A 20256-nucleotide genomic window follows, 5' to 3' on the forward strand; every position below is an offset into this window, starting at 1 on the left:
AGGCAGTGAAGCATGGGGTGGCTCTGGCTCTCCCTGGAGATGATGGAGTTGTGCTTGCCATGTCCACAAGAATAAAGCTGGCTTTTCCACTGGAGTGGTAAGCACTGAGCCTGGGCTGGTCTGTGCTGGGCCTCTGCAAGGCTCTGCCAAGGGCATCCCTCGCGGTGCGATGGCGCTCCCAGCTGCTCCCGCAGCACGCTGGTGCCATGTGCTAGTGCCTCTGTGCTCAGTAACAATTGTGGTGCTGAGCCAGCACCCAGCGGGGGGTCTCACCAGAGGAAAGGAGACGGCAGCCAGCAGCCTCCCCACGGCTTCATCCCTTTCTGCAGCCAGGGCACGGCTCTGGAGCTGCAGGTCCCAGGGCTCGGGGACGTGCTGCTGGGACCGCGGTGCTCTGTGGGCCGGGCGCGCTCCTGCTGGAAGCGAGGAACGCTGTTCATTTGCAGATGAGCTGCTATTATTAACTCTCATTTTATTTTAGCTGTGGATGACCCTAATTTTGGCTGAGGAGCTTAGAAAAAACTAAGAATGCAAGGTTACTTTAATCGTCTTAAAGTTTAAAAATCATCTGGGATTCCTCTGTTTGGTAGTGCGTGCGGCGCTCACCTCCCCGCGGGAGCCTTGTGTCTGTTGTGCAGTAAGTCACACAAAGCTGCTCCACACTAGTGGGTGTCACACACCAGAGCTGTGCACTTTGCATCCTACAAACACATTACAGATGTTAATTCTCATCGTGACAAGGTGCTCGTGGGCTCCTCTCCATGTGCCGGAGCAGGCACCGAGACACAGGCTGCCAGCATCCTTGCTGCTGTGCAACAGGCCTGGGGCCAAGTTGGTCAGAACTGAATTTTTTTGACCTCTTTCAAGAAATAAACCTTGTTAGAGAGGTGTGAGCCACCACACCACTGGCTTGGTGGGCTTGCTGCTGGAAAACCCCAGGAGGGTCCTGCTATGGCAAGACCAGCTCCCCTGGCCCATCCGTTTTTGCTGGGGTGAGGTGTTTGGTTTAATTTATTTACAGTGCAGCACCTGAAGCTGAGACCTCCTCACTCCCCTTTTCAGTTGCTGTGGTTTTCCAAAAAGATTTTATATTTTCTGCTTTTGGATCCATGTCTTTCTGTACCAATGGTACTTGCCTGCCTGCTGCTGCTCACTTCACCCCTGGATGTTCCTCAGAGCCCCTCTGCTGCTTCACCGGGTGCTGTGCCACCACGCTGGGCGACCTGCGTGCCAGCAGGGTGCCGTACCTGGCAGAGGAGCGGTGCTTGCTCAAACAGCAGTCCTCTAATCCTGCTTTCATCCCCTGGTGAATGATTGATGAGGAACACGGAGATGTGGAACCCGACCCCCCGTGCAGCCCGGGTGAGCTATTGATCGTGTTTGTTTTATGCAGAAAACAGTACCGCAGTTGTGTAAACATTATCTCTGCATTTTTGTGGGGAGCGTGCTCAGCAGCCAAGGCAGGGAGGCTGCAAGGCAAGGAGTCCCCGGGCTCTGTCCCCAGCACTCGCCAGCTCCTCTCCCAAGTGGGTGCATGGCACAGGCAGGGTTTGCAGCAGCACGCAGACCCTGCGCATCCTGCTGGGCACCCCTGGGTGAGCCCGTGGACAGCCAGCCAGTGTGCTCAGCTCAATGGCCAAACTCCTTTTCCAGTAATCACTGGGTAAAATCCGAATTAAGACTTGGAGGGCCAAGCACTCTGCAGAAGGCGTTTGGGCACAAGGCTTGGCAGTGCGGTGTGACCGTCCGGCGGCAGCCCCACAGAAGGATTGGGGTTTGCAGATCTGAGCACCTGTGCCGTGACGCAGCCTTCTGCAACCAGCAGCACATCTTCGTCTCATCTCACACGAGACCAGGCAAAATTAGGAACTATTCTGAATCAGAACAATGCCGCGTGGTACACTGCCAGTGATTGGCACTGCGCATTATCGCAGCTCGGTGCTACGAGGTGTGGGCTGCCAGCACCCCCGCGGCTCCGTGAGCCCGCCCGCGCCGGGAGCGCTGAAATCTGGAGCGGTGACGCTGCCCTGCCATGCCCGGCCACCCCTGGGACGCGATGTGGTGTTTATCTGCAGTTCCTCAACTTTGTAACTGGAGTTTAAGAAAGGAAAGCGGGGCTCAGCAGGAGCGCCAGTGGGGGATATCGCTGCGTGGTGGCAGCGCGGCGCTCCCGGCGCGAGCAGGGCTTACCGGTGGTGGCACGCAGAGATGCTCTTGCCGTCAGGCTGCGGTGCCCTGAAAGGCTGGCCTCAAAAACTTGCAGACGCTGGGACAGATATAAGCCGTACTTTATAAGAACATATAAAGATCAAAACGGAGAATATTTAAGCTGATGTTACGCAACAGACAGCCCTTTCAAGTTATGATTTGTAAAGACAGCTCGGATAATTTCCTGAAAGACATCCTCATAATGACTAATTTAGAATATGTTTAATTCAAGTTAGAGAGATCAAAGAGAAAACGTTTTCCCCTGTAATGCCATTTGCGTTTTTACACTTAACCATGTTTCAGTGGACGGGGGGACGTCTGCTTTGCACTTCTTTGCGATTTCTTTGTGTTAAAATTGCAGAGGAAAACATTACGCAGACATTAGCACTAATGTGGGACACGGGTAGGGAAAGGGAGAAGAGCCTGTAGCAAATTCCTGGGAGGTGAGGGGCGTGATGCTGCGCCAGGGACATCTCCTCTGCTGGGCCTGTTGAGCCAGAGCCACTCTTTGCAGTTTCCTCTGGCATTTTTGTGCCTGTAGCAGGGGTGAAGCTCAGTCAGCGTTCACACAGCGGGGGGCTCGGAGCAGGAGCTGTGGGGCTGCCTCTGCTTGCCAGCCCCCACCCGGTCCGGAGCAGCACACCAGCGTGTCCCCGTTCGTGTAACTGAGATTCCTGTTACACGGCCAGGGCTTCTCACCTCCGTGGCCATGTCCAATGTCCCTGTCACTCAGCCTGGGAAGCAATCTTTTCCATCAGAAGAAACTAGAACCAGCATTTATTTAGTGCTGCTTTCTAGGTAATGTTGTGCTGTGGCAGAGGTCCAGGCTTCCTAACACAAATCGCAGATGATCTGGGAGGGTTATTGGGGGCCGGGTACTTGAGCAAAGCTCTGGTGCTTGCTTTGCTGCTCACGGGATGCTGCTGCAGTTTCCCTTCTCCAGCTCCACGTTGCTTCTTCAGCTCTCCCACTGAGAGAACAAACCCTGCTGTTTGAGTAAAGAACAACGGCTTGCTCGAACTCGGGCTGAAGGGAGCTGGTTGCTGGCAGGTTCCGTTATTCCTCTGCATTTTGTGCCCTTGCATCCGAGCAGAGCGAACAGCCTGTACCGGGCGGCGGCTGGCAGTGATGAATGATGCGCACGGAGCCTCAATTAGCCTATTAATAAAGCAAAATCTAGGCCACGGTTTTCTGAGTTCGGCACCCACGTCCATGGTTAGGAGTCCTCAGGCATGGCAGGGGCGAGGAGGTGGGCGACGGTGGGACACAGACCTCAGTGTCCATGGGGTTGGGGGGGCACCGCCACGGCTGCTGCAGGGGTGGGCGCGGGGAGATGGGGGCAGCTGGGTGCTGGGGCTGATCACTGAGTGCCGAGCACTTGTCTTAAGTGAGTCTGAACACTAATGAACCATTTCAACCTTTTATTAGATGGGAAATCCTGCCCTCAGGGCACTGCTGTGTTTGTTTGTGAGCAGACCAGAGCATAATTGCAGCAGTGAGATCGGGCTCTTTGAAGCAAATGGGAGTGTTTTAGGCTGTGTACATGGGTACAGCGCTGCCCCACCTACGTTTCCTTGACCCCGGTTATTTTCAAGGTGTGTGCAGCACATTTAGACCCCTAAGGCACGTCATTTACATTTCTGTTTGCTCAAAGATCAAGCAAAGCCCAGCCCATGCCTCCCCCAAGCCATGGCCACTCTCTAAGCCTTCAGTGCAATGCCTGGTGACCAAGTCAGTCCCAGCCTGCCCTGTGGGGTTGCACTGGAGATCACATCACCGTCTTCCAGGAGTGGTGGGGCTGGGCAGCACCGGTCCCCTCCCTCTGCTGCCCCACCTGGCACAGGGGCTGGTTCTCCCATTTCCCCCATTTTCCCCTATTTCCCCCATTTCCCCCACTGCAGCTGGGGCTGGGGCCAGCGTTGCACACCCCACATCTCCAGCACTGCTGCCTTCTCCTTGCTGTGTCCGTTTCTCCTGCTCACTTCTGTTTGCCACTGCCCCAGACCCGCCACCAACCTGCTCCAGTGGCCGAGCTGCAGCAGCCGCCCGTGCAGGGGGTGCTGAGGTTTTCAGCAGTGCCCCCATGGGGCACCCCCAGGCACGGGCCTTGCTGCTGGCCCTGTCCCATGGGCAGGGGGTGCAGAGTCAGCGCGGTGCCAGCGAGGTGCAGAGCTGGTGGTTGCTCTGCCAGGGGCATCGGGAGCAGCACATCATACTCCAGGAACGGGTTAACGCCAGACCTGTAGGAGTTCCCCGACTGCACGGCCTGTGTCTGCTGAGCGATCGTTTGATCAGATAACATACACGTTAAATGTATTTGTAGGAAAAGCGAAACCCGTGTTCTCCTGAGGAGCAGTGTCATCCGTCAGGAGCGGTGTTTGATCTGCCATGAGGCGCTGCCGAGCAGCCTGTGCGGGGCTGCGCTGCTGGGCTGCATGGGGCTGTATGGGGTTGTAGTGCCGGGCTGTGTGGGGCTGCAGTGCCGGGCTGTACATTTGAGATGTCCCACATTTTGTATTTAATACTTTAATATTCCTCGTTAACATTCGCTCCAGTGCTGTCTGTACATGGCACGGGCACACGGTACCTTCCCATTGCTGAAGGGAGCAGGTTGTCCGAGCTGGAAACATCACTGTGACACCGGGGGAGCTGGAAACATCACTGTGACCTCCCCTCCCTGCTGAGACACCACAGGTTTAATGCCTTGGTCTCCCCACCCGGCTCCTTCCTCTGCTGATTCATCTCGCCCGAGCTCCTCAGCTCAGCCACCCCAGTCCTGCTGCTCTGTAAATGGCATTTCTTGTCTTGCAGAGAGATGCCAAGGGTCAGTACCTGTTCGACCTTCTGTGCCACCACCTGAACCTGCTGGAGAAGGATTACTTCGGCATTCGGTTTGTGGACCCCGACAAGCAAAGGGTGAGTGCAGCCGGGTGCTGCGCTGGGGTTCCCTGCAGCTCCGCTCCCCCAGCCCCAGCCTGGCCTCGTGGGGCAGCTCCTGGCACGGGGCAGGAGCAGTGCCCAGGGGCCGTGTCCTGCTCGGGTCAGCCCTGGAGCAGCGAGCTGGGAGGGCTGAGTTCTGCTGCTCCTTCTGAGCGCCCTCCGCGCCGGATTAATCTTCCTCCTAACAGGCGTGCAGAACGCGAGCGCTGCACAAACATGTGTTCAGTCGCTGCTTGCCATTAGGGCACTTGAGATTTGTGAATGAGGAGCATTGTGAAAGTGCTCACAGGCGGAGCTATTAATAACGGGCTTGTGTTGTGTCTCCTGCTGATCGATATAAGCCACCGTAACAAATAATTTCTGCTCCCCAAGGCACCTTCTGCTGTGTCTGTGCAAGGAGCTGCTGAGCGAGGAGCTGCTCCCACGCTGTCACCGCAGGGGGGGCTGCTCGGGGTCCCCCTGCCCCCAGGCTACCCGCTGCAGGACCCGTCCCCTTGTCCCCCTTGTCCCCCTTGTCCCCCTTGTCCCCCTTGTCCCCCTTGTCCCGGTGCTGGTGCTGGCTGTGCCACGCAGCGTTTTGCTGGCGGCATCACGGGCAGGTTGTGCGCTGCTGTACCACTTGTGTCGGCTCTTTGTCTCCGTGCGTTGTGCTGAAGGGCCTCTTTAAGCAAATTTAGGAACGAAACGCTGTGCATAATGCATTGTGATGCATTGTCTCTACAGGCACAGCCACTTGAGGGAGTGCTGCTGAAACTGCATCCAGCGACAGCAGCATGGCGCTCCTGGCAGATGGGAGCAAGTGACAGGGCAGGGGGAGAACGCGGGGCCGTGTCCTGCCCTAACCAGTGCAAGGAGAGGACATTTCTGTGCTGTAGTGCTTCTCCCTGCTGCCTTCACCTTGCCGTGCAACCCATGGCTTCACCTGGGCAGCACACTTTTATTTCAGGCAGAGGGGTGCTTTATTTCTTTAATCTTGCCCTGAACATTCAGTGTTATTAATTGGAAGTGTTTGGTGCCGAGCTGAGCTGACTAAAGGACTCTCCCTCTCCTTTCAGCACTGGCTGGAGTTCACAAAGTCGGTTGTGAAGCAGATGAGGGGTAAGCAGTGCTCCGGGCGTGTGGGTGCCCCGCGTGGTGCCTGGCCACCTCCCCGGCCGGGTGCTGGGGGCACGAGGTGGGCAGTGCCAGCGGGCTGGTGACGGTGTCGCTGTTCTCGCTGCAGCCCAGCCGCCCTTCACCATGTGTTTCCGCGTCAAGTTCTACCCCACGGACCCCGCGGCTCTGAAGGAGGAGATCACCAGGTGAGGCAGGCACCGTGAGGGCTCGGTGGGCACGGGGAGTGGATGGCTGGGGCCCTGCGGGGTTTGGCTTCATGTTCGAGTCACAGCAACAGACATTTAGCACCCAGGATTCCCAAACCACGCCGAGTGTCACAACGGGGGGAAGTGTGTGTGTTGTGTTAGCATTTAGAGCCACCGTGCCCGGCAGGCAGCGTTCGGTGCTGCTTGAAGCCCATGGCCTGGACGTCTGCAGGTGGTTGCACAAACCCGTTCCCAAAAGTGCTCAGGGTGCCACACTTCCCATCGTAACATCCAGGGCCACTGCAGCTTCTGCAGCATCCTCCAGAGCAGAACAGATCCCGCTCTGTGCCACGTGCCTGCCTTTCCCTGCGGCTCCCCGAAACCTCTCCTTCCAGCTGGAAGCCCTCGATCCTGTGTGGAGGGCTCCGGCAGGAGCAGCAGGGCGCCCTTCACATCCATTTTCTGCTTCTCCCGACACTCCTGCCACTTCTAAACGAGCTCTCTGTGCAGCTTCCCGAGCGCATCCTTTGCTCAGATGGTTACTGCATGTGCCGGGGCTGTCGGGGGGTTTGAGTGCTTCCAGTTCCCTGGCAGTCCCCTGGAAGCAATTACCTCCATCCCTTTATGTAAGGGGAATGAACGCGGTGGAAGAAAGGGATGATGAACGGCAATTCACAAACTTGACAGTGCTTCTATCAAGTTTCTATCTTTAGGGGCTCTTCGTGCTGCCTTTCCTGCCAGAAGGAAGGGCGGCTGTGCGGGATGTGCAGAGCCCTCGCCGAGAGGTCACAGCAGCAAAATAAAAGCGTGGCTGTGGGTCCGTGGTGAAACTTCCCCTGGCCCGGAGCCTCGGGTCGTCTTTTACTGCAAGTTTCCAAATTCCTCTCCTGGTGCCTTTTGCCATTACTGCTGCAAATTATTCAGTTGTCTTTGGTGCTCCAAAGAAGCCAACAGAGGTGCTGGGCTGCCCTGCTCCCAGCAGGTGCCCCCCACGTCCTGCAGCTGGAGAGCTCTGGGGTTTGCCTTGCAAAGGAAGCCCCTTAACCTCATCTGTTAAAAATGGACAAACAGCACGAGCTTCTCCTTCTATTTTCAAAGCAGGCCAGAAAAGCCGTCTTGTGCTGTGGACAGTCGGCTACTGCAAATGAAAGGACCGCCAGCATCAGCTGCTCTTGCACCAAATACGCACCAAATGGTGACACCCGCTCAGCCCTGCTTGGCCTCAGCAGCCCGAGGATGGGCAGCACCAAATCTCCGCACGTATCCAGCCCCACACATCCAGCCCCACGCCGAACAGGGAGCTCTCCATCAGCTTCTGGAGGCTGGGGGATCGCAAGCTCTCTGTGCCATTAAATATTCTGGAAGAATGCGCTCCGTGCTAAGCGCATGGAGGTTTAAGTCGGCTTACTGATACAGCTAAATATATTCCAGGATTTCACTTTTTGGATTTTCAGTCTATTTTTGCAGGCAGCCAATGACAGAGGATCTCTGAGATTTTGCTGTCTGCTCAGCTTTTTACTTTAGTTTTGCATTTATAAAATCTTCATATTTTTAGTGGGAGATCAAGTAGGAAACAACACAGAAGATGCTGAGGTGCTCAGAAAAGTCTTCTGAAGTTTACTTTGCTCTTGGTGATGTACAAAACTGATGAGAGCTTTGCTTGTGTTCCACAGAAGGAACCCCCCAATAATAATAATAATAATAATAATAATAATAATAATAATAATAATAATAATAATAATAATAATAATAATAAACAAGATGTTTTCTGGGAGAATGAGTAAGTTGTGGTCCTTCCGGGGTCTGGCTGCAGCTGGGAGATGCCCGTCAGGATGGGAGCACTGTGAGGAGCACCATGCTTATCTGCAGAGCCTGTTTGGAAAGGTCTCTGTGTCCTGGATGCAAGTGTTCCTAGTGGGTTACGTGCTGGAAGCAGCTTTCCTGGATAGCATTGATCTATCTTTTCTGTACCAGCACGCACAGAACTGTCTTGGCGTAGCTCTCACACAGATACTTGTTTTTCTTAAAAAGCACTGATTTAGGGGACTCCTGCGAGCTGTGGTTTGCCGGGGCACAAAGCCACCCGGGCTCACAGTGGGTGCAGCAGGACCGATTGCTGCGCTGTGCCACCGGCTGTTCCCAAGCAGGAGAGTCTTGTAAATGGGCTGCTCGGAGAGAAATGCTACTGCCAGTGTCCTGTGGCAGATGTTCCCCACCTAAATTGCCTGTTTGGGTAATTTGAGCTTTGCCTAATGACTGGACTCTCTCTGCTGTCCTCAGGTATTTAGTCTTCCTGCAGATCAAACGAGATCTCTACCACGGCCGTCTCCTCTGCAAGACTTCCGACGCTGCGCTGCTGGCCGCCTATATCCTTCAAGGTAATGCTTTTTGACAAGATAAATTTGCTTTTCATGCTAAGTACTGATTACATTATTTCACTTACAACAGATCACTGCACCTGGCATACGAATGTCACCCAGCCAGTGCGGGGCTCATACTTCAGCGCTGTGTCGTGTCGTGCTGTGCTGGGCTGGGGAGGGTTGGAATTGCTGCCGTGGTCTCACCCGCAGCAGAAGCACACACGGCTCTGCTCTGAGCTGCCCCATCGCTGCAAAGCGCCCACGGCTCACCTGGTCCACGTCTCCCTCTTGTGCCTGTGCAGTGGCTTTTGTCCAGGGGCCACAAGGTGGTCAGCAAAACCAGCAGCACCCCCATGCCTGCTCTGCCCCTCTGCAGAAGCATCCCCTTGGAGGTGGGAAAAGCTCCGAAAGCCATCTCCTGCTGCCCCCCTATCCCATCTGTGCTCCTGCTGCACTGCTCTGCCTGCTCCTGCCTCCCCTGCCCACCCCATGGCACTGACAGCACCCAAAGCACTCGGCGTGGGCTTTCCAGGCTCCTTGGGAGAGCTGGGTGGCACTGGAGGGACACAAAAGGACATTGAGGGGCCATTAGCATCGCCATGCCGAGTGTGTGGTGTGTGCAACTGTGCTGCAGAGATGCAGCCCGTGCCCCCTGCCCGTGGGGGGCTGTGGGCTCAGATGTCCCAACCTGAAGTCCCTGGGCAGGCGGTTGGGTTCCTGGGAGGATGGGTACGTGCACCCCTGCAAGCGAAAAGTATTTGGCAAGGACTTTGAGGAATTAATAAAGGTGGGACAGTGACCATCTGCTTGCGGGTGATTCCCAAGCGAACGGTGAAATGAATTGGATGCGGATAAAGCCTGACAAACGAGCCCTCCCGCTGGGACACACGGCCGTGGCGGTGTGGTGTGTCCCTGCTGCCCTGGCACTGGGGGCTTCGAGCCCCAGCCCCATGCCTGGCATGAAGCACTGCAGGGCCTGGGGACGTGCACGGCCACTCATCGCCTCTGTCCCCCCCAGCTGAGATCGGGGACTACGACCCAGGGAAGCACCCGGAGGGCTACAGCTCCAAGTTCCAGTTCTTCCCCAAGCACTCAGAAAAGCTGGAGAGGAAAATCGCGGAGATCCACAAGTCGGAGCTGAGGTATGGCCAGCACACAGGAACGGGGATGTTGTTGAGGCTCTGCTGATTTTTATTGCTGTTCAGGACATGGGGGCACGCCACGGGACGGGCACTTGGAGCTTTGTGCATCGTGTGCAGCTGGAAGCCAGCGGTGCTCTTGGCAGCAGTGGTAGCACCAGAAACGGAGCAGAGGGGTTTCGGAAAGGTGCTGGGTCAGGCCTAACAGCACAGCTCCCCCTGAGCAGCGGCTGCCTCTGTCCCCAACCTGCCCTCCCCTCCCGCCTCGATTGAAGCTGGGCAGTGCCTGTAACTCAGCCCTGGGCCTTGCAGGGGCTCCTCACCCTCGGTCCTCCCCAGCACCGCTCGCTCGCTGTGTCGTGCCCCAAACGAGCTGGCAGGACACCGGCTGGGACCGATGCCCCTTGTTGACAGAAACCACAAAGCTGAGGACAGTTTCTCACAGGCGTGTCTCCCATGAAATATTCTTCTTTTTTCCCCCTTTTTTCCCCTCCTGCAGTGGGCAGACACCGGCTACTTCAGAGCTGAATTTCCTAAGGAAAGCCCAGACTCTGGAGACCTACGGAGTTGACCCCCACCCCTGCAAGGTAAAACGGCTTCCTGAGCGCTGTCCTGGCTCTGGGTTCTCATGCTGGCAGGCACCACGCTGCAGAGGGGCTGTGATGCTCCAGGCACAGCCGTTTGTCACCCGCCGGGGGCTCTGGCACCGGGAGCACTGCGGAGCGTGGCAGGCGCTGGGTTGGGCATGAAAACATAAAAAACAGCCCCAGATGGGAATATGTGCACAGGGGGCAGCAGGGGGGATAACTGCCCCGAGGGCCTTCCCGAGGAGTATTTAGGGAAGTTGTAAGAAGGCGTTTGTACATGCAGACAACTGCAAAAGACAATGGCTGATCGTCTGCAGAAGCGTGTAATTTGGAGGCAGCAGCAAGGTCAGTGATGTGTCTGCGAGACCAACAGCCATTAATCTGCCGGAGACAGCCTAACTCCCTGCTCTTCCCTGGCCACTAATCGAATTTTCTGTTTGAAATGCTTTCTATTGACTCTGGATGTCATTGCGTTTGGCTCTCCGTGGTCCCTTATAATCCCATCACATGCAGATGGACACGGGATGCAAAGCAGGAGGAGAGCTTTGCCGTAAGGGGAGCGCCTGCTCTGAGCTCCTCCAGGGACTTTAGGGGGGTTACACCCTGTAAATTCCCACTCACAGCAACTACACCTGGCTGGTGGGGGGAGCCCGGCCATTTACTGGCACAGGAGCAGGGCAGAGCCTAAATAAAATCGGCAAGGCAGAGGACGTGGGCAGCGCCCTGCAGTCCTACCCCTGCGGCTGGGCAGCTTTGTGGCACGGGGTGCTGGAGGGGCCATGCTCACAAATGCCCAAAAGACAGCAAAATCTGCACTCTGCTGCTGGGCACTGGGCAGGGCCATGGGGCTGGGGCTGCAAACAGCAGGAGCACGGCACGGGTGGGGAGAGGGAGAGCTCGGCACATCGCTGGCTGTGCCGATAGCACGAGGGGCTGGCGCTGGGAGAGCTGCGCCCACACTTGGCTCCCTGCTGATAACGCTCTGGCACCCCTGTTAGCAGCAGGGTGCTGTGCCCCCCAGATGGTGTGGGGCAGTGATGGGGATGTGGTGGGGGTCTCCACCTCCCGCCTCCATCGAGGAGCCACAGCCCTGGGCTGTGGGTGCTGCCGGTCCGTGGTGCCGCATGGAGATCTCGTCCCCTTCACATCTGTCTGGACGTGATCCCTGGGGGCTTTGTGCCTTGCTTTGTGCAGGAGGCTGGATGTTCGGGGCTCCTCGCTTTTGGCCATTCACCCTTGGCAGATTAAAATGGATTTTGATCTAATCTGGACTTAAAACCGATTCGTTCTCTGCCAAATTCTGAAGATATCAGGAAAGCTGTCTCCTGCGCCCCTCTGATGTGCATTCAGGTAGCTTATCTGTACAGGGACAGGAGCCAAGGACTGGTGGCAGTGACCCTTCAGAGAAAATGCCCATGGCCGCACGGTGAGGCCAAGGCAGCACACTGCAGGAGGGCAGGCACCAGGCAGGCATCCTCCCCTGTGAAATCCTGCATCTGCTTCTGCTTCCAGTGCTCCGGACAGTGCTCCCGTGTGTCCTGCCAGCCCCTGCCGTGCCCGTTTCCAGCTCAGCATCCTGATAAAGTGGCCTGAGCGCGGGGCAGGCATCTGCGGGCTGAGGAAAAGCCTCCCAATTAAAGAGCAGCCACAACCCTTTTATAATATTTTTAAAATTCAGCATATATCTGCTTTTTTCATGAGCATCAGTGCAGTTAATGATCGCTTCCCTGGAGTCTGGTTGTTATGATTAAGTTACCGCGCCGCCTGGCTCCACACACGACACTAATTACGGGCTTTAAACTGCCTCGGCGCTGCCCGGCTGCACTGGCTGCGCAGGGCAACGAGGGTGTCAAAGGTCCAACAGGTTTTTACCATTTTCCTGTTTAATTATTAGCAAAAGGAATTGGTTGGGCACCGTCATCTTTACTGCTTGTTGCGTACTTGTGAATTGGTGGGACTGCGAGGGCTGGCAGCTGCCCTGCGCCGGGGGATGCTTGGGGTGCGGGGCTGGGGCAGGGGGGCTGCGAGGCCCCGGTACAGCTGGGGGTGGACGGTGGCTGCACTCTGCTGAGGAGCCGCTGTTGCCTTGCAGGACGTGTCGGGGAACGCGGCGTTTTTGGCCTTCACGCCCTTCGGGTTCGTGGTGCTGCAGGGGAACAAGCGCGTGCACTTCATCAAATGGTGAGTGGGCCCCCCCGCGCCCCCTGCTCCGTCACGGTGCCCCGGGCACCCCAGGGTGCTGGAGGGATGCTGGGGCTGCAATCCCGCTGGCAGGGGTGCTGGGGTGCTCCCAGCCCTGGTGCCTTCCCCGGGCGGTTGTGGGGTGCTGGGTGGAGGCAGTGGAGCCCCCAGGGGTGGCGGTGAGGGGTTTGCCCCGGGTTTCTGCCCTGCTCACTGGCCTGCCGGTGCCACTGGCCATCTCCAGGCAGCCTCTCACGTGTGTGTCCTTGTCCTTGTCCTTGTCCTTGTCCTTGTCCTTGTCCTTGTCCTTGTCCTTGTCCTTGTCCTTGCAGGAACGAGGTGACCAAAATGAAATTTGAGGGGAAGACTTTTTACTTGTACGTAAGCCAGAAGGAGGTGAGTGCCTTCTCTTATCTTGGGTCCTATTGAGCACGGCCTTTTTCATTGCCCCAGCTCCTAACGCCCCCGGGGGGGCTGCAGCCTCTGGGTGTGCCCCTCAGAGGGGCCCTGCAGGGGGGTGACACGGGCTGCAGCTCTGCATTGCCATGGATGTGCCCATGGCCCATGGTGAGCCCATTGTGCCCTCCCCATGGCAGCAGTGCCTCGGATGCCCCGCACTGCCCCTGCCCATGTTTTGGGCACCAGAGGTGGCAGGGCCATGGTGAGGGGGGTGCGGGGGGAGCTCAGCAGCAGCAGCGTGGGGCTGAGCTGTGCTGCAGCCCGGCTGTCCCACCGACACCCCTGGCTGACTGAGGCACCCCGAGAGCACTGCCGAGAGCCGCCAACGTGCGCACCAGCTGCACGAGTGCTAAAAATGTGCCTGTGGACATTCAAAATGCAAATAGTCTGGGTGTCAGTGAGGGGGGGAGGCAGTGTCCCTGCAGGGGTTCGCACCCCATCTGTGCAGGTTTTTGGTTCCCACTGCTCCAGGCCCCAGCCACGTTCCTGGCACGCAGCCTGCTGGTCACCACTCACTCCTCTCCCCGTGGACTTTTTTCTCCTTTAGGAAAAGAAAATTGTCCTTACCTACTTTGCCCCAACGCCAGAAGCCTGCAAGCACCTCTGGAAGTGTGGGATCGAAAACCAAGCCTTCTACAAGTGAGTGCAAGGACGTCCATCCCAGCGCAGCAAAGCCTCAATCAGGAGATTAAAATTAATTGTCTGGGGGTCAGGCCTCCAGCACTGAGCGAGCAGCACACCTCCTGCCCGCAGACCCAGATGTGTTTTAGCATTTTCCCCATCAATCACGGCTCGTTCGGTGCCAGTCAGGGTGTGCTGGTGCTCGGCTGCTCCCAGTGCTGCTGCCCTCGGCCAGCTGGGCTGGTGGCCACTGGGGTGGGCAAGGGCAGCAGCAGGGGTGGTGGCAGGGCTCAGGGAACGCTGTCTGACCTCAGATTCAGGGCTGGGTTTTCAAAATTGGTCTGGGGAGGGTTTGGAGCGAGGTCACGGCTCTTCCCCAGGGCTGGAGGGCGCTGGGTCCTGGCTCTGGTTCGGGCTGCATGGAAAGGGCCGGGTTGTCGGGCACCAGGGGCTGCAGGGCTGTGGGCTGGGCTGGCTGCTGGGAAAGCGGGGCAGAACGCCTTGGTTTTACTGCACGGCCGTTTACTTAAAAATAGCCGTCTTTGTGCTTTATAATGAGTTTTATTCTAATCAGCGAGATGTGAGATAAAGTGTGTAATGTGTTCTCTCTGGGAATACTGCAATCAGCAGCTGCAATCAGCAGGTTTCATTTCTCATTATATTAACACGGAATGGAATTGCAATATTGCTTTACAAATCTTTTTGTGATTAATGCTGGCAGCACACGATGGCAGGATCCCACGCCCAGCAGAGTGGACCGGGGGCTGGTGGCGGTGCCACTCGGCCCTGGCCTGGGGGCGAGGGAGCGGCTGCCCTGGGGTGGGGGCAGAGGGGGGGGGGCAGCATCCTGGGGCTCCTCACACTGAGCAGGAGCAGTTGGGGGCTGCTTCCAGGGGCTCCTCGCACTGTGCAGCCCCCGGAGCCGCCAGCCTGCCCGTGTGGGGCTGATCCGTGCGTCCTGTCGGGGATGGGGACGGGGGCTCCTGTCTGAAGGCACCAATGGGTGTCCCTCTGTGCTCCCCAGCCCTGTAGAGCCGTCAGTGCCCAGCTCTGGGTGCAGGTGTAAAAGCAAAGCCAGGCAGGGCTCTGGCTCTGTCCGTGTGCCCAGCAGCGGGGCGCTCACGCGGCTCTCGGTGCCTTGCAGGCTGGAGAAGTCGAGCCAGGTCCGGACGGTGTCCAGCAGCAACTTGTTCTTCAAAGGAAGCCGGTTCCGATACAGGTGAGGAGCGGCTGCGAGTCCCTGCTGGGGGTGTTTCGGGTTCTCCCTCGGCTGTGCTTCGGGTGGTGGGGGGGAGCACTGTGCTCGCATGGCAGGCAGAGCCCCCAGCTCACCGGGGTCCTGCCCACCTGCTCACGGCTGCTGTTCTTCTCCTACCTGCAGTGGCCGCGTTGCAAAGGAGGTGATGGAGTCCAGCGCCAAGATCAAGCGGGAGCCGCCGGAGATACATCGGTAAGAGCCCGGCCGCAGCCCATGGGGCTGGGATACCGCAGTGCTCGGGGTGCAGAGGGGTCTCTGGGGCTCCGCTCAGCCCTGTTCCATCAGCCCAAGCCCTGGGAGGAACAGCTTATGAAGGGTTTTCAGGAGCTTGCTCCCATTTGAGTTCTCCAAGCTCACGGTGCAGGCTGTGTTCACTGGGAAGGACGCAGGCAGCATCTGCAGCCGCCTCCTGCAGCCGCCCTGTCCCTCGGTGCCGTAGCTCTGTGGGTGTCCCTGAGCCCAGGGCAGGCATGGCCCCAATGCTGCTGGGGGCAGGAGAGGAGCAGAGGGAGATCTGTGCGTCACAGGGCATCTTGGAGGGACCTGTTGGAAGGCAGGAGGAGATGTCCCCGTCTGGGCCGTGCTGGGTCCAGCCCGCGGGCTCTCACTGTCCCTGTTCTGTCCCCAGGGCAGGGCTGGTGCCGAGCCGGAGCTGCCCGTCCATCACCCACGGCCCCCGGCTGAGCAGCGTGCCCCGCACCCGCAGGAGAGCCGTTCACATCTCCATCATGGAAGGTAGGACACGGGGAGAGCGGGATGCTGCAGCCAGCGCAGCCCTGCACACGGGCACACACACACGGGCACACAGAAAAGCCGATGCACACCCAAATGCACGTCCAGCTAAGAATCCTGCTCATCACAGCCAGGGTCCCCAGGGCGAGCAGAGCACTGACACAATGCAGCCTGTCACCGCCACCCTGGCTGGGGGCCCAAAAAGGGGCCAGAGAGCACAGCCAGCGGCCGGTGGGTGCGGAGAGCAGCCCAGGGGGCTCTGCACGGCTGCAGGTGTGCTCGCGCTCGCTGCCGCCTTCTGTTTCTCGGCATTTAGGGTCTCTGAAGTCTAGTCCGTAAGGTTGTGCTCAAAAATATTGAATACAAAGGCGATTGAGACCCTGCTCCTGCCACCCCAGCTGCTGCAGGGTCTGCCCTGCTGCCAAACCACTGGCACCCGCTGGGGAAGCAGGGAGCTTGGAGGTTGGTGAGGGAGAGGAGGGGACAGCCCGCAGCCTGGGGGACCCCCACAGCAGAAGCAGTGCTTGTGCCCATTGGGGGTGTCCGGGGCTGGCATCCGTGCTGATTTTTGGGGCACCTCAGCTGCCCTGTTAACAACGAGCACCCTCTCCTCACCTCCCAGGGGTGCTGTTGCAAAAAGGAGAGGGCATTAAATAGCCGCACACGATAAATCACCCGGCACCTGGCAGCTCGCACCCTGCCCTGGCAGCTGCGTTTTGTCGCTCTCACTTCAGCGGGGCACGGTGTGAGCACGGCGCCCAGAATAGCCCCGACGGCCAGCCCACGGCCCCAGCACTGCCTGCACCAACCGAGCCGCGGGCGGCCGGCCGGCCCCGCGCCTCCTCGGACCCCCCGGGCACCCCTGCCACCATGGTGAAGTGCCTGGTCAAAATCAAAACCAAAGTCAGCGTCCACCTGCGGCTCATCAACCACTGCTGCCGCGAGGTGCGGGTCCGGGTGCTGGCCCTGGGGCCGCGGCTGCTGGCCCGGGCGCTGGGGGCTTTGCCTCTCCTGCCCGCCCTCCCCGGCCCCGATGTTGGGCACGGCCACGCACCAGGTGAGGCAGTGGGTCTGGGTGTGCGGGGGGGGCCCACAGCCACAGCTCCGGGGGGCACGGGATGCGGGTCAGGCTGTGGGGAGCGCCTGGTGGCTCCTCTGATGGGACATTATTACCCAGTTTTGGGGCTGGTCCCAGCTTTGTGCAGATTTCCCAGCTGTTTGTGCCGGTCACACGGAGCGAGGAGGTGGCAGGGGCGGTTGGGCAGGGGGTGGCACCGCTCTCACTGAGTGGTGGTCCCACCGGGGATGCAGCAGGAGCAGCGAGGGGCTGTGTGTGCGCTCTGTGCGCCGCAGGGAGCAGCTGTCGGGGTGGGAGGGTGCCAGTTCCTGCGCTGTGCTTAGCGCCCCAGCTGCCCCCACGCTCGCTGCCTCTGCTGGAACTGCGCTAAGCCCGGCAGGACCCGGAGGCATCCGGGGAGGATTTACAGGCGGGAGGTGGCAAAGCCCAGGGGAATGCGGGCAGGGTGGCCGCTGGGCTCCTTCCCTTCACGTTTTGGCAGCGGGTATGGCCGGGGCAGCCAGGGACGCCCTGTCCCACACAGCATCGGTGCTCGGTGTCCCCACCTGGGGACGTGTCCCCTCAGGCTCCATGTGGGGCTGACACAGCCCGGGCACCCTCAGGGGCTGCGGTGCAGCGATGGGGCTGCGCTGAGCCTGGCCAGCACCACGCCAAGCTCCCTCCCTCGTGCAGGGGACGCTGCAGTGGCAGCACCTCCTGCCCACCGCCGTCCCTGGGGGCCTCTGCCTCTCTCGCTGTGAAAGCTGCAACAAACAAGTGGCACTTTTGCAGGTTTTTTTTTGGTATTTCTGTTTTTTCTGTTAGCTGGGAGAAGGAGCTCCCCCTTGCCCTGCGTGCAGGGCTCAGCCCTGTAAAGGGCAGCCCCGGCTGGGCTGTAACTCTAGCTCTGCCAAGCATGTGGTGGGGCACGCTGCCGTGCGGCTATTTCTGCTGCTCTGTGTGTGTGTGTGTGTGGGTGTGTGTGTGTGTAAGAGATTTTTTGTGGTGCATCACTAGGACCTGGTGCGGCTGCTCCCAGTGTTGGGCTCAGGGCTGGGCTCGGCTCAGAGCCACCTTGGCATGAAGGAGACCCTGCCATGGCCCCGAGCCACGCAGCCACCGGTTCCCCCCTGCGGGAAGGCTCCACACAAGCCAGGGGCTTCTCCGCGAGGCACTCGCAGCAGGACGGGCGCATGGGAGAGCTGCCAGGACGGGAGCTGTTGGTGGGGTTGTCTAGGGATGGGCACGTGGGGCTGGAGGCAGCAGGCGTTTGTCCTCCAGCGCCGTGCTGCGCTCCCAGCTGAAGGTTATCTGCACCCAGCTGGTGGCAGGGGCGCCTTTAAGCAAGCGGTGAGCGAGGGGAAGCTGTCACCCTCCAGGCGGTTGCAGCAGGGCGAAGCAGTGGTGATTGATGACAAAGCCGGGCCCCTGCCAGCAGCCTGGCCGCGGTCCAGGAGAAAAGCTCGCGGCGGTGACAAGTCACGCGCCCGCCGGGGAGCCGCCTCTGCAGTCACAAGCGGCACAAAAAAGGCGCTGCGCAGGGCCCAGACTGCTCTGCAGGTGTCAAAAAAAAAAAACAAAACACCCACCACCAGCCAAACAATCAAACAAAACAAAAAAACACATCAGCACCACCCAAAAAAATAAGTAAAACCACACAAGCGCCGAGCAGGGTGCCATGGGCTGCTCGCCACACGTCCCCCAGTGCTTTGCGCCCACCCTGCGCTGGGGACACCGGGTAGTGCTGGGGGGCATTGTGGGGTGAGTGGGCGGTGTTGGGGGGCTGCCCCGTCCCCCCTGCACCACTGAACACCTCCCTCCCCCCCCAGGCTTGGAGTCGCTGCGTGACAGCGCCCACTCCACCCCGGTGCGCTCGGCCTCCCACGGCGATGCCTTCGTGCCCCCCGGCCGCGGCGGCCGCGCCGAGAGCAGCGAGCGGGTGGCCGTCATCGCCGACGAGAGCTACAGCCCGGCCGACAGCGTGCTGCCCACGCCGGTGGCCGAGCACAGCCTGGAGCTGATGCTGCTGTCGCGGCAGCTGAACGGGGCCCCGTGCAGCATCGAGGAGGAAAAGGAGTCGGAGGCCGGCACGCCCAGCGCGGCCGAGGCCGAGGAGCCGGGCGAGCTCCGCGCCCTGTGCCTGGGCGCCGGCGGCCACGGCGGGACACGGGCGGAACAGGTGAATAAGTTTGTTTTAAGTGTCCTCCGTTTGCTCCTTGTGACAGTTGGACTCCTCTTTGTTTTGCTCCTTCTCCTGATCGTCCTTACCGAGTCCGACCTTGACACTGCCTTTTTCCGCGATATCCGCCAGACCCCCGAGTTCGAGCAGTTCCATTACCAATACTTTTGTCCCCTCAGGCGATGGTTTGCCTGCAAAGTCCGCGCCGTGGTAAGCCTGCTCATTGACACCTGAAGGCAGGAGCCGCCACAAAACTAGCCAGGCGGACTCGGGAGAGACCTGCTGCTGTCCCCAGCCAGCGGGACCTTTGTGGCACCTTCGGCTCTTGCAATAACTCCTTCTCCCATGACCCCGAGTACAGTGCTGCCTAGGACGTTTCTTTCCAGGAGGAAGAGAGGGGTAGACGCAGACCAGACACTTGCCCTTCCCTAGCCTGCTCGGCCGCTGCTTCCACCCCTGGAGCCCACAGAATAAGTTAAGGTTTCAGTTTTGATTTTCACAGCCGCGTGTGTTACTTTCGGAGGTACCGAATAAAGAGAGGAATTTATTTTACTATCACCACTGATCATTGTACGAGCATCAGCCAGCGGCCGAGAGGCCAGAGATGCTGTTATCACACAGGAGCTTTAGCAATGGTGCTACTGAGTTTTAATTTAAACACTCGTGTATCGTTACGTTATCGAATCCGCCACTGTGCGCCACGCCACCGCCCGCCGAGCGCTGCTTTGCAGAGAGCGCTCCTGCCGAGCCGGAGCCTCCCGCGGGGGCACCCCCGGCCGGCCTCACCCCACGCCGGCTCCTTCTGACGCAGGCGGCCACGTGCTGCTGTGCAACCCTGAGTCCTCGCCACACGCGGCCTCCTGGGACTGTCTTCGTGCCGTGGCCGGTCCCCATCGGGGTGCCCATGGCACCGCGCTTCGCTGCCGCGGCTCCGGGCCCCGCGCTGGTGGGCGAGCGCTTGGCCAGCCCCTGGCGCACGGCTGGGGATGGTTAGGAAGCCAGCGAGCCTCGGGAAGCTGTACTCCTTTTGTACAAACAAAGAGACTGTTTCGACGTATATTTTAACAACGAGAAGCTATTTTGTTATTGAACCTAACCGAGTCTTTTTTTACTTTACGGATCGGGTGAACGCGGTGCGCTGTACCAAGGGGCTCGAGCCGAGCGAGCGGTGTAAATGTTTTATAGACTGGAAGCCTAACGTCAGTTTAACGTGCTACTAGTTTTGGAATACAGA

General features: G+C 59.0%; 1 protein-coding gene across 2 annotated transcripts in view; it reads left to right on the plus strand.

The window, feature by feature from the left end:
* FRMD5 (FERM domain containing 5) overlaps positions 1-19580 on the plus strand; it is a 76017-nt gene extending 56437 nt beyond the window's left edge. Inside the window, exons 2-15 of one of the 2 annotated variants that reach the window (XM_072043304.1) lie at positions 5020-5124; positions 6204-6246; positions 6371-6449; positions 8730-8827; positions 9828-9951; positions 10448-10535; positions 12628-12716; positions 13049-13112; positions 13723-13814; positions 14941-15015; positions 15178-15246; positions 15683-15789; positions 18673-19022; positions 19202-19580. In XM_072043304.1, coding sequence (XP_071899405.1) covers positions 5020-5124; positions 6204-6246; positions 6371-6449; positions 8730-8827; positions 9828-9951; positions 10448-10535; positions 12628-12716; positions 13049-13112; positions 13723-13814; positions 14941-15015; positions 15178-15246; positions 15683-15789; positions 18673-19022; positions 19202-19249 — 1431 coding nt within the window. In that variant the 3' untranslated portion in view covers positions 19250-19580. Of the gene's footprint in view, positions 1-5019; positions 5125-6203; positions 6247-6370; positions 6450-8729; positions 8828-9827; positions 9952-10447; positions 10536-12627; positions 12717-13048; positions 13113-13722; positions 13815-14940; positions 15016-15177; positions 15247-15682; positions 15790-18672 lie in introns of both variants that reach the window. The other variant, XM_027466114.3, reaches the window with a different exon arrangement.
* Positions 19581-20256: the final 676 nt, after the last annotated feature.

Source organism: Anas platyrhynchos, chromosome 11 (genome assembly GCF_047663525.1).
Source record: "Anas platyrhynchos isolate ZD024472 breed Pekin duck chromosome 11, IASCAAS_PekinDuck_T2T, whole genome shotgun sequence".
Classification (NCBI taxonomy): Eukaryota; Metazoa; Chordata; class Aves; order Anseriformes; family Anatidae; genus Anas; species Anas platyrhynchos.